General features: G+C 44.0%; 1 protein-coding gene and 1 long non-coding RNA gene across 3 annotated transcripts; one reads left to right on the top strand and one right to left on the bottom strand.

Annotated features, from left to right (window-relative positions):
• Positions 1-219: 219 nt before the first annotated feature.
• LOC311254825 (uncharacterized protein) lies at positions 220-5,537 on the top strand (the record flags this gene model as incomplete). Its single annotated transcript, XM_084348822.1, has 3 exons — positions 220-1,628; positions 3,883-4,018; positions 4,139-5,537. The coding sequence occupies exons 1-3, from the start codon at positions 260-262 to the stop codon at positions 5,535-5,537; spliced, it is 2,904 nt and encodes a 967-aa protein (XP_084204948.1). The 5' UTR covers positions 220-259.
• A 4,839-nt stretch (positions 5,538-10,376) lies between these two features.
• On the bottom strand, positions 10,377-13,954 carry LOC311255280. 2 transcript variants are annotated; one of them, XR_014622349.1, is made up of 3 exons: positions 13,583-13,954; positions 13,308-13,414; positions 10,377-10,500 (listed from the first exon to the last, which is right to left on the bottom strand). It is a non-coding gene; the product is annotated as an uncharacterized lncRNA (long non-coding RNA). The 2 variants fall into 2 exon arrangements; XR_014622350.1 differs by having other exon boundaries at positions 10,377-10,496.

The following is a 13,954-nucleotide window of genomic DNA, read 5'->3' as shown; positions in this document are numbered from 1 at the left end:
TAGAGCGGGCAGGACGAAGCTCCGCCTCGTACTTGTCTTACACAAAGAAAACCTAGAAGTACAGGTTGTTTCACAGAGACGAGGCTCAGTCACTGAGAGACAACAAGACTCACTGTCAGAATAAAGTCTGAACACTGATGGAGGGCAGCGACCACAGAGATTAAGATTGAGGTCGCCCGAAGTGGAGGGAGCGTGCTGACAACTGACGACAAGACAAGACGAGACAGCTGACATAGCTCCATCTTTACCGAGAGAGAAAATGGATTCACAATCAGAGGCGGATCTCTCCTGTCCCGTCTGCCACGACGTCTTTAAAGATCCTGTTATCCTGACGTGCAGCCACAGCTTCTGTAGAGACTGCCTGCAGAGATGGTGGACGGAGAAACAGATAAAGCAGTGTCCAGTTTGTCAGGAAAGGCCTTTAGTGAGTGATCCGCCTCGTAACCTGGCTTTAAAGAACCTGTGTGAGAGCTTCTTACTGAAGAGAGCAGAGTCCGAGCCTCTCTGCAGTCTGCACGGTGAGAAACTCAAACTCTTCTGCGAGGATCATCAGCAGCCGATGTGTTACGTCTGTCTGCACTCAAAATCACACAACAACCACAAGGTCAGAGCTATTAATGAAGTTGCGGAGGATCACAGAGATGTGCTTCAGAAAACCCTGAAGCCTGTTCGGGACAAACTGAAGGTCTTTGAACAAGTTAAAGGAAACTGTGTTGAAACAGAGGTACACGTTATGGTCGGGGCCTTAAGCACACAGAGTGAGATCAAGGAGCAGTTTAAGAAGCTTCATCAGTTTCTACAAGAGGAGGAGGAGGCCAGGCTCTCTGCGCTGAGGGAGGAAAAAGGCCAAAAATGTAAACTGATAAGTGAAAAGATTGAAGCTCTGAACAGAGAGATAGCAGCTCTTTCGAAAACAATCAGAACCACGGAGGAGGAGCTGAGAGCTGGAGACGTCTCATTCCTGCAGAACTACGAGGCTGCAGTGAAGAGAGTCCAGCAGCACCATCTGCCAAATGATCCACAGCTGCTCTCAGGAGCTCTGATAGACGTGGCCAAACACCTGGGCAACATGAACTTCAACATCTGGAACAAGATGAAGGAGACGGTCTCCTACACTCCTGTGGTTCTGGATCCGAACACTGCCAACTCAGATCTCCTCCTTTCTAGAGATCTGACCAGTGTGTGGTGTGTTGAGGGACAGAAGCTTCCTAAAAACCCAGAAAGATTTAATTCTGTAATCTCCGTCCTCGGCTCTGAGGGCTTTGACTCAGGGACTCACAGCTGGGACGTTGAAGTCGGACACAGCCCGGCCCGGATTCTCGGCGTAGCAGCTGAATCGTTCCAGAGGAACAAAGACGTAGGCTCACAGTCTGGATTATGGAGAATCCTGTTTTACAAAGGTGAATACACAGCGTGCTCGCGACCGGGTCCGGACAAGGTTCTGTCAGAGAAGAAGAAACTCCAGAGGATCAGAGTCCGTCTGGACTGGAACAAAGGAGAGCTGTCGTTCTCCGATCCGGACACGGACACACACATACACACCTTCACACACACTTTCACTGAGAAGTTGTTTCCATACTTTAACACTAATAAATTCCCACTGAAGATATTACCAAGACCAGTGTACAGTGGGACCCACTGACCCTCCAGGTACTGTGAATAATGATAAGATGTCCAGACATAACAGAACCAGGTGTTTTAAGCCTCAAACATGATCTGTTGTAAACCCCTAAGAGTGTTTTTTGTGCTTAAAACCAAACCAGACCGTCAGAAAACTGAACCCAAAGAAACACACAGTTGCGACGAAAGTAAATGTAAAGTGTCCATATTTCTGTGGTTTGAAGAAACGTACACGGCTAAAGTTCATTCTGGCAATTGTCAGTTATTAATTGACATCTAACAGTGTACTTTATTACTTTTTATAGTTATGATGATAGTTATGTTTTAATATATCTTACTGTGTTTGTGGTCGATTGGAGTGAATTAGTTTCTTCATGTTTGAATAATTTACAACCTGAAAACTATGAATGTGAGTGATATTGTTATATTGTTAAACAAAAAGAATATTTATAACTTAGTGTACTTTCAGAAAATAAACTATTTTTTTTCACCTGAGGTTGTGCGGACATGGTTTCAGTTTTGTTTTACAAGAAATACATTAGAGGTGATCGGAACATAAACAACGTAGAGCTGGCAGTTGATCCTGAGAAACCAGTTACCAAACCCTGGCTGACGTTCAACTCTCGTACTTTTACTGAACTCTTTGTCTGTCATCAGTTACCGTGACCACACAGAGCGTTTCTCCTCACTCAGAGAGGAGACTTCCATCGTGAGGTTAATATCTCAACATCTGTCAGTCAGAAGACACTGACAACATTTTCTCTGGATATTCATGTCCTCACGTGAGCCTGTGTGATTGGATAAAACCCAAACAGAGTGGACAAATAGCCAAGATCCCCAGATGATGAGCCTTTTCCACGACAGCCTTTTGGACCACCATCAGGCCAAAATGTCACCTCTGTGCACACATAATAATAATCTGATGAAGCAGATTTTTTAGGCAAGTTCGTGGTCCCCGAAGGATGATACCTGTTTTTGATATTTCCTGACTTTTTTCTGTTATGGCTTTTCCTCAAGCACCGCCTTCAGGAACATTTCTCTTGCTTTTTACATGAGAAATATGACATTTGAGTTGACAAATAGTCGCATGATTGCGAAGCACATTCATGCTCCACAGAGGATGAGACTTTTCCAGTGTGAACTCTCGATGGCCAGCGTCATTGCCAAAATGTCAACTCTTTGCGCACATAAGCAAAATCTGACTGGTAGTTTGTCATGAAATTTTCTAAGCACATTCATGCTCCCCAGAGGATAATCCCTTAATGAGCTGGACTTCTTTTATGACTTCTCCTCAAGCACCACCTTCAGGACACATTTTCTTGCCTTTAACATGAGCAATATGACATTTGAGTTGACATGTAGCCAGGTTTATGGAGCACATTCATGCTCCTCAGAGGATGAACCTTACTATTTTAGACACACAGTAGCCAGTGCTTTTGCACCACTTTCAGGACCAACTGCTCACACACATAATCATGATCAAACTGACCAACTGACATGAGAATACTCAGTATATTGATGCTTCTCAGAGGACGAACCCCCTTTTTTTTGTATTGACCCCATAAAGCTTCCTGAAACACTGCCCACAGGACAAACTTTACATTAAACTCCTTTGTTGTTTGTTCATATAACTTTTTGTTTATGAGTCTTTAAACATTTTTGAGCTTTGTAATCGATCACGCTGAACCACAAAAATTAGATTTCTTCTGGTTTCCATTGTTGTTGCCTGGTAATATAGTTAAAGCACAGATCTGAGTCTGTATTAAAGATAAGAAAAACCTCCTAGACCTTTGTTCTATACGTCATTGAGTTGTGTATTATCACAAATGTTTTCAGCAAAGATCAAATCCAGAGACAAGTTTTATTTGGTCACCTGTAACATCTGGATGAATGCCAGATGATGCGTCAGAGAGTTAGGAATGAAGATGGCAGATAGATGATCATTGACAGTGAAGGTAGTTTAACAATGAAACTGCTGCGATCACACACGACATAGCAAACATCATCAAACTATGTCTTGTTTTGTTTTGACTGAGAGAAACAGCAGAAATAACACAAACTTCTTCCATAACACACAGAAAGAGTAAACATTGAAGTGAATTCTGGTTTAAAATATTAATAAATAAATACAAATTCTAAGAAGTTAAACTGAAAGTATTCATGAGATCTGTGGTTTCATGTGGCAGGTTTTGACATGACAGTCTGAACCAGTTGGAGTAGTGGAGCTTCTGTCAGTCTAAACAACATCCAGTAAAATCTAAGAGAGGATCAGAAAGGGAGGGATAAAGCTCCACCCCTTACCTGACTCACCTCACCTGACACAAGACAAGAAATACAGACGGCTGTTGTTCAACCGAGGAGAGACACCGAGGATGTCTACTGGGGGAAAGAGCAACAGGTAGGAAACGCTGGGAATACTGGGAGTACTGGAAAGCTAGGAGCTTAAAAGAGAAGTACTTGGGGATTGTTCTGACTGAAGTTTTATCTTTGTAATGGCTGTGTTCCTGTCTTCACTCAGAGAGAAGATGGCTTCAGTATCAGAGGAGGATCTCACCTGTCCTGTCTGTCAGGACATCTTCAAAGATCCGGTCGTCCTGTCATGCAGCCACAGCTTCTGTAAAGACTGTCTGCAGAGATGGTGGAGAGGGAAACTAGTGAAGCAGTGTCCAGTTTGCAAGGAAAGACCTTTAATGAGCGATCCACCTCGTAACCTGGCGTTAAAGAACCTGTGTGAGAGCTTCGTACTGAAGAGAGATCAGTCAGCTTCACCAGAGGCTCTCTGCAGTCTGCACGGTGAGGAACTCAAACTCTTCTGTCTGGACCATCAGCAGCCGGTGTGTCTCGTCTGCAGAGACTCAAAAACACACAACAACCACAGATTCAGTCCCATCGATGAAGCTGCACAGGATCTTAAAGAGGAGCTCCAGAAGTCCCTGAAGCCCTTACAGGAGAAACTGAAGGTCTTTGAACAAGTTAAAGGAAACTGTGATCAAACAGCAAAACACATCAAGGTCCAGGCCCGACACACAGAGAGTCAGATCAAGGAGCAGTTTAAGAAGCTTCATTGGTTTCTACAAGAGGAAGAAGATGCCAGGATCTTTGCTCTGAGGGAGGAAGAGGAGCAGAAGAGTCAGATGATGAAGAAGAAGGCTAAGGCTCTGAGTAAAGACATAGCAGCTCTCTCAGACACAATCAGAACCACAGAGGAGGATCTGAGAGCTGAAGACGTCTCATTCCTGCAGAACTACAAGGCTGCAGTGAAGAGAGTCCAGCAGCGCCCCCTGCTGGAGGATCCACAGCTGCTCTCAGGAGCTCTGATAGACGAGGCCAAACACCTGGGCAACCTGAGCTTCAACATCTGGAACAAGATGAAGGAGACGGTCTCCTACACTCCTGTGGTTCTGGACCCAAACTCTGCTCATCCAGAACTCCTCCTGTCTGAAGATCTGACCAGTGTGAGACGTGGAGAGAGACAGACACCTCCTGAAAACCCACAGAGGTTTGACTCTTACCTCGCCGTCCTCGGCTCCGAGGGCTTTGACTCGGGGACTCACAGCTGGGACGTGGAGGTCGGAGACAGTCCGGTCTGGGCTGTGGGAGTGTTAGCGGACGCTGTCCGGAGAAACCTTGAGACGCTCCCCGGATTATTCAGAATCGTGTTCTGCGACGGCGACTACACAGCAGACTCGGATCCAGATCAGCCCGCTGCTCTCCAAGTGAAGAAGAAGCTCCAGAGGATCAGAGTGAAACTGGACTGGAACAGAAGGAAGCTGTGGTTCTGTGATCCTGACACCGACACACACATACACACCTTCACACACACCTTCACTCAGAGGATGTTTCCGTACTTCAACACTGTAACTTCACACCCGCTGAAGATATTACAAAACCCTCTCTCTGTGACAACAGAGCAGTGATGATGTACACGGATTCCTTGTTGTTTCTTGTTTTGTTTTCACAGCGTTGAACTGCTTTTAAAGTGAAGAAGAACAGATGTGAGCTCTTTGTCCTCTTTAGGTGTTTCAGCATGGCCTTTTTTAGACTTTGAGACAGGTCCAGGTCACAGATGCACAGGTGACGCAGTCGATGTGATCTTAATCTTAAAAATGCAGAGTTGGCGGTCTGTCCTGTTGAACCAGTCACCATCAGCAGGAAGTTACGCTCCTTATTTGCCTAAATTAGTTTGAATGTGCACACAAAAAGCTTGGCTTGGGGTCTTTATTTCATAGTCGAGTCAATAATTGTTATCAGTTATAGTTACATTTTACTCGCTCAGTTAAGCCAAGTACATATAAACCACATTAGCAGCAGTGATTCAATCTGTAAGATCTAATCAACTTTTATGAAGGACACATCGGGTCGTAACTTTAACAAGTGTTTGGAGATTGATATGAAACAGGTTGTAAAAGGTAACTGTACCTCCCTGATTATAAATATTACTCTACATTTAATGCTTTGTGTGTTGTTATTATTACTATGAAATTGTCTATCAATCTGTGCTATATGGACACAAAAAGAATAAAACTTTTAAGTCTCACATGTCTACACAACAGAAATATATTGTCCATTCATGTAGATTTAATATATTAAAGGTCCGCAGCAACTCACAACTCGGACACTTTCGACCCGACCTTCAATCCCAGAGCGTTTTAATTCAACATTGTAGTTTGTTTTTCATTCATTGTGTCAGTTGAGTGAACTGAAGCTTGTGTTTGAAATGAGTGTCATCTTGATATGTGTTGAAATGTAATGATAAAGTACTGTAAGTAGCATTTTGGGCCTTTTCTGTCTTTCTGTGTCTCCTTCATATACTTTAAGGTCATTGGTATTCCTCCCCGTTCTCATAAAGAGCTGATATGACAATGTTCTTGAGCTGCAGTTCTCTCCTGTCTGAATGAATTATGAACGATTTAATTAAGTGATTCATTTAGTTTGATGGATTGTATAGATCTAGGTTGCAGGGCAGGGGTACTCTCCGCTACAAGTAAAAGTCCAGTTCAGTTTTTAGGGACATTTTCCAGCTGTGTACTTGGTGAACGAGCCTGGTATTTTAAAGCAAAGCAAATTTAGTCTGACTGAACATGAAGCCTTTTCATTTCTTTTTCTGTTAGCGGTGAGGGAAAAGTCAGTGGTAGCGACCGAACCGAAGGCAGGTGTATCCTGAAGCTTTGTCCTCGTCTCCTTGGCTGCTCGTGCCTGTCAGGTCGGATTTACGGGAAGCAGCTCGGCTGTTTTTAAGGTGACGACGGCCTGCAGAGTGCTTCAGGTTCAGTCTGTCTGCGTCTCGGGGGATTTAACCTGCTGCTGGGAACGCTATCGACATCAGCAGCAGCGTCCTCCTTTCCTGCTGTGCTGCCTGAATGTGTGAACGGGACACCTCACACCAATCACAGTGCTGGTTCTGCCCCGGGGGCACCGTAAAAAAACACCAGGTTTGTGGTTCAAAAGCGTATTATCTTGTCCTGAAGTTTAATCTGTGATTGTGGACATTTCCTGAGACCTTAAGGAACACAGACCGGCCGCAGTATCACATAATGACGCTTGCAGAAATAATGGCGTGCTGCAGGTGAGACGTTAGCGTCGCCTTTGCTCCCTCGACACAAAGCAGACGAGATTTTTCAGTTGGATTGCGTATTTTGTACAAACTACATCGGGGTCTCACGACTTCAACATCGCAGCCAAACGGCCGACCGCAGCTCGAGTCAAACCAGTGGATATTTTTAAGGACACCTCGGGGACATTTTCTATCTGCTTTTGTCACATCAGAAGCAGGTGTTTTGTTTTTTTAAGGAGACCTGAGGATGTTTCCAGCCTTTTTCCGTGGCTTCAAAAGCACGTCTGACTCTCTCCGTCTGTGGATCGCGGCCACCAAAAAGCAGAGGGTAAGCACAGCGTTGTGACGAGAGAGAAATAGGAAGGTCAACCTAAACAAACGTAAAGCTGCAACATAAAGAAACTTTCAGTTTGAACTCGTTTGCGGTTTCCCAAAAACGTACTTGGCTAACATTTATCCTGGTGATTGGGTCACATAGAAAATAACATGAAAACCACAGACCTTATTTGAGACATTGAACCGATAACCAATTTAAAAATCCACTGACTAAGAGATGTTTAGCTTCCTGCTGCTCTTTTAAAGGCCTAGAAGTAAATATAATAAAGTTTTCTACTCCAAGAGCATCACTTTCTTAAACTGCAGGAGCAAAACAACATCAGATGACATGAACAATATTCTGAGCTGACACACGGATGCAGGAAGTGCACAACAAATACACTATTTACTCTTGTCATTAATCTCCTTGAATCTCTGAGCTGTTTTTCAGGTTTTCTCTCTTCAGCAGGAAACATTGAGCTCAATGCCACAGACAGACGAGTAGCAAAGTATTAAATAGATTCAATCGGACATAGTTGGGTTTGGTCTTTTCATGGCATTTGTTGACAACAAGAAAAGTTTTTTGTTTTTTTTTAAATGACAGCCTTCAAGAAAAAAAAAAAGACCCAGAGAGGCTCCGCGGCGTCTGTGTGGGCGTTCAGTGTGTAATCTCGATATCCAAAACACAAACTGTGCCTGCAAACACACAGTCAGACACACACAGGCAGACACACAAAGGCAGACACACACAGGCAGACACACACAGAGCACCTGAGGTGAAACATCGTAATGAAACGAATGAGTGAAGAAGAGGAAACGGTGAAATCACTGTACTGAAGCCAGTGTGTAGGATTTAGTGGCACCAAGTGGTGAAGTTAGAGGCTGGAACCAACTGAACACCCCTCGTCAGACCCTCTCCTGTGGTGGCAGTGTGTGGTTTGACCTTTCAGGGCTACTGTAGAAACATGGCGGCGCAACATGGTGGACTCCATGAAGATGTCAGGGTTTGGGGTTTTGATTAAGCTTTTTCCTGTTTTATTTTGGTAGATGTGTCGTGTTTTACTTTCCACTTCCTGTCTTTGTGTTTTTCCCCACATTTTTTGATCGCCCTGTTAGTTTCACCTATCACCTTGTGTATTGAGGTCTATAAGGTGTCTTTGCCTCTTTGTCAGTTCGTCTGTTTCGTTCTTGTGTCTCTGTGTTTACTCCTCGGGTTCCAACCATGTCTGTACTTCATTTAGTTTTTGTATTTCTCTTTAGTGTTTTTTAGTTTTTTTACTTTCCTTTGCCTGCCTTTGTCGCATTTTTGGATTTTGGACGCAGCTTTATTTGAATAAAAATAAAGCTGCCTCCCTGTTGTTTTTTTGCCTTTGGGTCCTTTTTTGTGTAAACTTAACAGATGGAAGGACACAACGATTATCAGTTTCATGTCATTATATATTAATGAAGAAACGACTATTTTCCATTTTTGCTCCTTAATCCCACAAACTGGACCTTCAACACAGAGAGAGAAGAGAAACGACCGTGTCAGTGTCTTCTCGTTCTCTTTAAAAATGATTACGTTTTTGTCTGTCTGAAATAAAACTGTGTACTTTGATTTTGTGACTACCCTGAAATGAGCTGAATTTATATTTATACAACACTCTCCAGGTGAGAAATGACTTGGCAGTGGAGGACCTCGTCAAAGAAGCCCAGCTCCCTCTGTAAAAACAAAAAGGCTCATTCCAGGGTCACAAAAACACAATTCTTAGTTTTACAAAGTTCTTCTTTGTTGGAAAAAACACAAGCAAAAGAAAACAACAACAGATTTGTAAGAACAAGTAGAAAAAGTTCAAATCTCAAAATATGATGCAACAAAATCAAGAAGAAGCCCCAAAGGAATATGTTTGGTTTGTCCGTTCTAGGCTTCTGTAGAAACATGGCAGTGGAGGACTTTGTGAAAGACGCTCAGCTCCCTCTGTGAATATAAAAAGGCTCATTCAAGGGTCACGAAAAAAATATTCTTTGTTTTCAGATCATAAACTACAAAGTTCTTCTTTTTGTAGGAAAAACACAAGAGAAAGAAGAAAACAGAACACAAGAGTCCAAAAAACAAGATACGATGACACAAAATGAAGAAAAAGCCCAAAGGACACGAGTGGATTTTCCAGTAAAATGTCTTTTACAGACTCGTCTTTACTCTTCACACAGTGTGTAGACAGTCAGTCCGCTGTCTCAGGGTTGCAGGGCAGCAACAGTGAAAACACAATCATCTTCAGTTTGACCTGAGAACCGTGAGCAGTCCCTGTTCTGAAGACCCGAGGCCCGTCTGAGAGGTCAGGGAGGCTTCACTGAATACAGACACAACAAACCGACCGAGCTGCAGTCGCTCCGTGTCGATCAGTGTGCGTAGAGACTGTGGAAACTTATCGACAAGAGAAGAGCTTCTCATAACTTCAACACAAGGACAGACCTGCTGCAGCCCTCTGGATGGGTCGACTGCCCTGAAGGAGGCGCTGAAGCTGCTCCACACGGCCCAGAGGATCAGTGTGAGGGTGTCTGGATGGATCTGCAGGCAAATGTTCGACCACATGTCGCTCGTTCACGTGTGTGTGTGAGGTTGAGTGTGTGTGTGTCACCCCACTCCATCTGTCTGCTACCTGCACTGTGAGCCTCTTTCTTTTTATCTATGAAGTGTTATAGCAAAGGGTACTGTGTGTGTGTGTGTGTGTGTGTGTGTGTGTGTGTGTGTGTGTGTGTGTGTGTGTGTGTGTGTGTGAGAGAGAGAGAGAGAGTCAGGTGAGGTAAACACACCCTGACAGCGCTAACACTCTCTGTAATGGGAGCAACCAGAAGGACGCAGTGGTGAAGTGGAGGCAGTGAACCTTTCACTCAGTCTGCACTCAGCTTCAGTCTGATCTGTGACTGCTGCATTTAAAAACTCACCTGTTCGAGTCCACATGGGTGAAGGTCCTGTGTTCTGAGTGGGGACAGCAGAACCCGAGGGGAGCAGGAGCAACTGTGGCATCTGGCTGGAGAGAAATAAATCCACAACTGAAATCTGTCTGGCTTTATTTTCACTTCACATGGCAGTTTGAAAAGATTATTGAAAAATGATTTGAAAAAACTGTCATGTACGGTGGCCAAGATGTGCCAATCTGGGGAGGATGTGAGAAAAGTAGACACGTATGGCGTATCAGCATCGGCTGAAGCTAAACACAAGTCTGAAAATGAACAATCTGTAGGTCTGGAGTGAACTGGATCTCTGTCACAGACTGACATAACACACCCACATCTCTGGTCCAACACACCTTTACCTGTCCGAGTCTCACATGAAGGTCTGGTTCCACCGTCTGAATAAAACATCCTCTGTGTTAAAACCTGAAAAGCAAACTCTTGTCTCAAACAGCGCCTCCCTCGTCACCTCACCAACCCTTCTCCACCAGCGTCTTCTCGATGTTCATCTTGGAAAGTCGAGGTTTAATTATTCAGCGATGTCGTGGGAGGTGGAGGAGACGATTGATGCTCGCTCTACTTGTCTGAATTAAGAATCCATCGAGGTCGCGAATACACAATGACCTGCTTACGAGTCTCAAGGATGCTGCGTGGCGAACAGTCATCAGCGCTCATTCATAAATGTAGTGATCTGACTCTCTGCGACACTTTGAAGGTCTTACAGCCGCGCAGACAGTCATGCGAGGTCGCCGGTACGAGGAATGTTGTGTGTAGATAATGTGCAAGCATGCGTGTGTTGTATTGTCCAGCAGTTCATTTATTCTGTATGCAAACACACACAAATGAACACAAACTGGGAAAAGAATATTTTGGGACCAGATGCCGGGACGATAAAAGCCGCGTTTGTGGCAGCAGAACCATCTTTTGCCAAACGTTTCAGTGTCAGCTGAGATGCTGAGGTATGCAAATGTAAAAATCGAACATTCAACCTGCAGGGAACAAAAAACATGTCCGTAATTTGCAGAAACGTACAACACAAACATTTATTTGTGTAGTATTGGTTGATTATTTTAAGCCTCCATGCAGCAGAACAAACCCAGAGGAGCTGCTCAAGACACAGTCGTGGACGAGCAGGAACACTGAGGCCTGCAGAGTTTGTAGAGAAAACTTTATAAAAGTACTCAACAGTGTGAATCAGTGATTATTCTGCAGCGGTGAACCTGAAAAGAGCCTGTGAGTGAGTATACAGAGACGGGAAAAAGAAAATTATACATAAGATGCGGTGCGTCAGTGCAATCACACCGTAATGCTGCCTGATAATCTCAGTCTTTGATGTGGATCACACAAAAACAACACAGTGCCTCTTCAAACAGAGGACACACCGACTCACCTGACCCCAGAGGAGCACATCTGATTCTGATATGATAATGTGCCTTACATATATTTATGAAAGTCATTTTGAAGTTTTCTTTTTGTGCTTGTTCAGCCCGGAGACATTTCAGTCCAGATTAAAAGTCACTCACAACATTTATGAGTCTCAAGAGAAGCAAACAAAAACATTATGAACAGAAACGTACATATTTAATGAGCTTTGGAGGCTGTAGCGTTATAAACATGTACAACTATGAGCGTGTTAACAAATCAAAGATTAATATCTCTTTTTAAATTAAGACAACACGTGTGTTTTGACCTGCTAACCAGACGAGATCAGCCGGTTGTGGCCCTTCATTGTCTCCATCGTGTTTTTAAACTCTGCCCCCCGGTGGCCAAAAAGAGTAATTACTGCTAATCGTGAAGGGAAATCATCCACCTGATCCTTCCAGGTCGTTCTTGCTGCCTGTTTACCTGCACACATCAGTGTAATTAATCAGATGTCACAGATCTGGGACGCAAACTCAGCTGTCAAAGAGCTCCTCGACATGATTTAAACATCTGACACGACACACATACAAACACACACGACACAAGTACATACACACACAACCAAAGGACTCTTCAGAAGTACACAACTCTCACACAGAGACTGACGTGCAGCCCGTAATCTCCATGACAGCGAACACGTCTGCAATTACACAGCATGCGACACATTAAAACATCTGAGACAATTACTTCAGCTGTCACCTCTCTGCTCACCAGAGCCTGAATGTTGATCTGTCACATCTTTATCTTTTTATAATTTCCAAAGGTTTCTTTTCTCTTTATGACTCAATTATAACACGTATACAGTTACATTCAAAAAGAGGAAGAGGAAACAAGGAAACGAGACTTTAATGCTGACTCCGTCCCCTCGACACGCAACATGAAACCATAAAATGTGCAAGTGTTTGAATTATTTTAGCCGTCAGTGTGCAAATGCTAATCTCAGCTCTTTGTAATTACCCAGGTCTCTTTGCAGATCTGCACAGAAACAACCATTTGAATGCTGATTGAAAGGCTCGAGCTCGCTCTCTCTGGACGACGGCTGCACAGAATACACGAGCGCGGCAGCGATGTTGATTTTGGCGCTCGCGGTTTTTAACAAACAAAAACTGCCTCCTCTGCACAAAGAGAGCAAACCAGGAAACATTAATTGTAGGAAAAAATTGATTTTTGCATCCGACTTGAATAAAAAACAGTCTGAATGTTGATTAGAAGCCAGATTTACTGTACGTCTCTCCACACTTGAGCACAATAACGTGACCGGTCGAAGGGTCCGGGGATAGGAAGCATAATTTATTCTGCTACTTCGTTTAGAAAACAGATTTTTAGGCTGTAAAAATAAAAAAAAGGGGGAAATGAATGCAGATATATGCTCTTTTATGTTTAGCAGCTCTCCTCATACAGCCGCACTAAACACAGCTTCAACACTTTGATGGTTTTCATGGCTCCCTGGTTTATTTCTTACCTTTCCTCCACTTGTTCCCAGTTATGAATACTGTTCCTACTGAACTCATTTCCCCTGCTGACTCTGCTGTCGTCCTGTGGAGGGCTGCTGACAGATGTGGTCCACCTCTGACACAAGAAACATATTCAGATTTGCAACATACAGGGTGAGGGGACAGCAAATAAATCAGCTTCTCAGATTCAGTGTTTGGGAGAAGCAGGTGTAAAATGTGCCGCACTGTTTGATCAGACAAACTCAGACTGAGAGAGATTTTAAGAGGGACAGAGTAATATCACCTGTGGTGCCTCCAATTTCCTCTTTCTACCTTCCAGTGATCAGCTCTGCTCGGAGGTCGTATGTATATGAGATTAAAGCCACCTGGACCTTCAGCTCCACCCTCAGCACCTCCCAGGCTGACCAGCAGATGTCGCCTCACGTGTTCCCACAGCCCGAACAACAGCAGACCAACTCAACTCAACAAGATGTGCTGCAATGTGCCGACAAAGACGATCTCATCCCATAACTTTACTTTTCTTGGTGCGTCTCGCTTCTGTTAATCACCTCGTTCCATCTTTGTAAAGTTTACTGAAGTCTTTTGTCCTCGCCGGTCGTGTCAGAGTCAGCTGAGAGGCTGAAGCTGTGTCGCTCCCTCACTCTCTACAGCTTCC

This window comes from Pagrus pagrus (genome assembly GCF_965226575.1).
Source record: "Pagrus pagrus genome assembly, chromosome: 3".
Lineage (NCBI taxonomy): Eukaryota > Metazoa > Chordata > Actinopteri > Spariformes > Sparidae > Pagrus > Pagrus pagrus.
The sequence above is the reverse complement of the archived record's forward strand: the minus strand, read 5'-3'. Positions and strand labels throughout refer to the sequence as shown.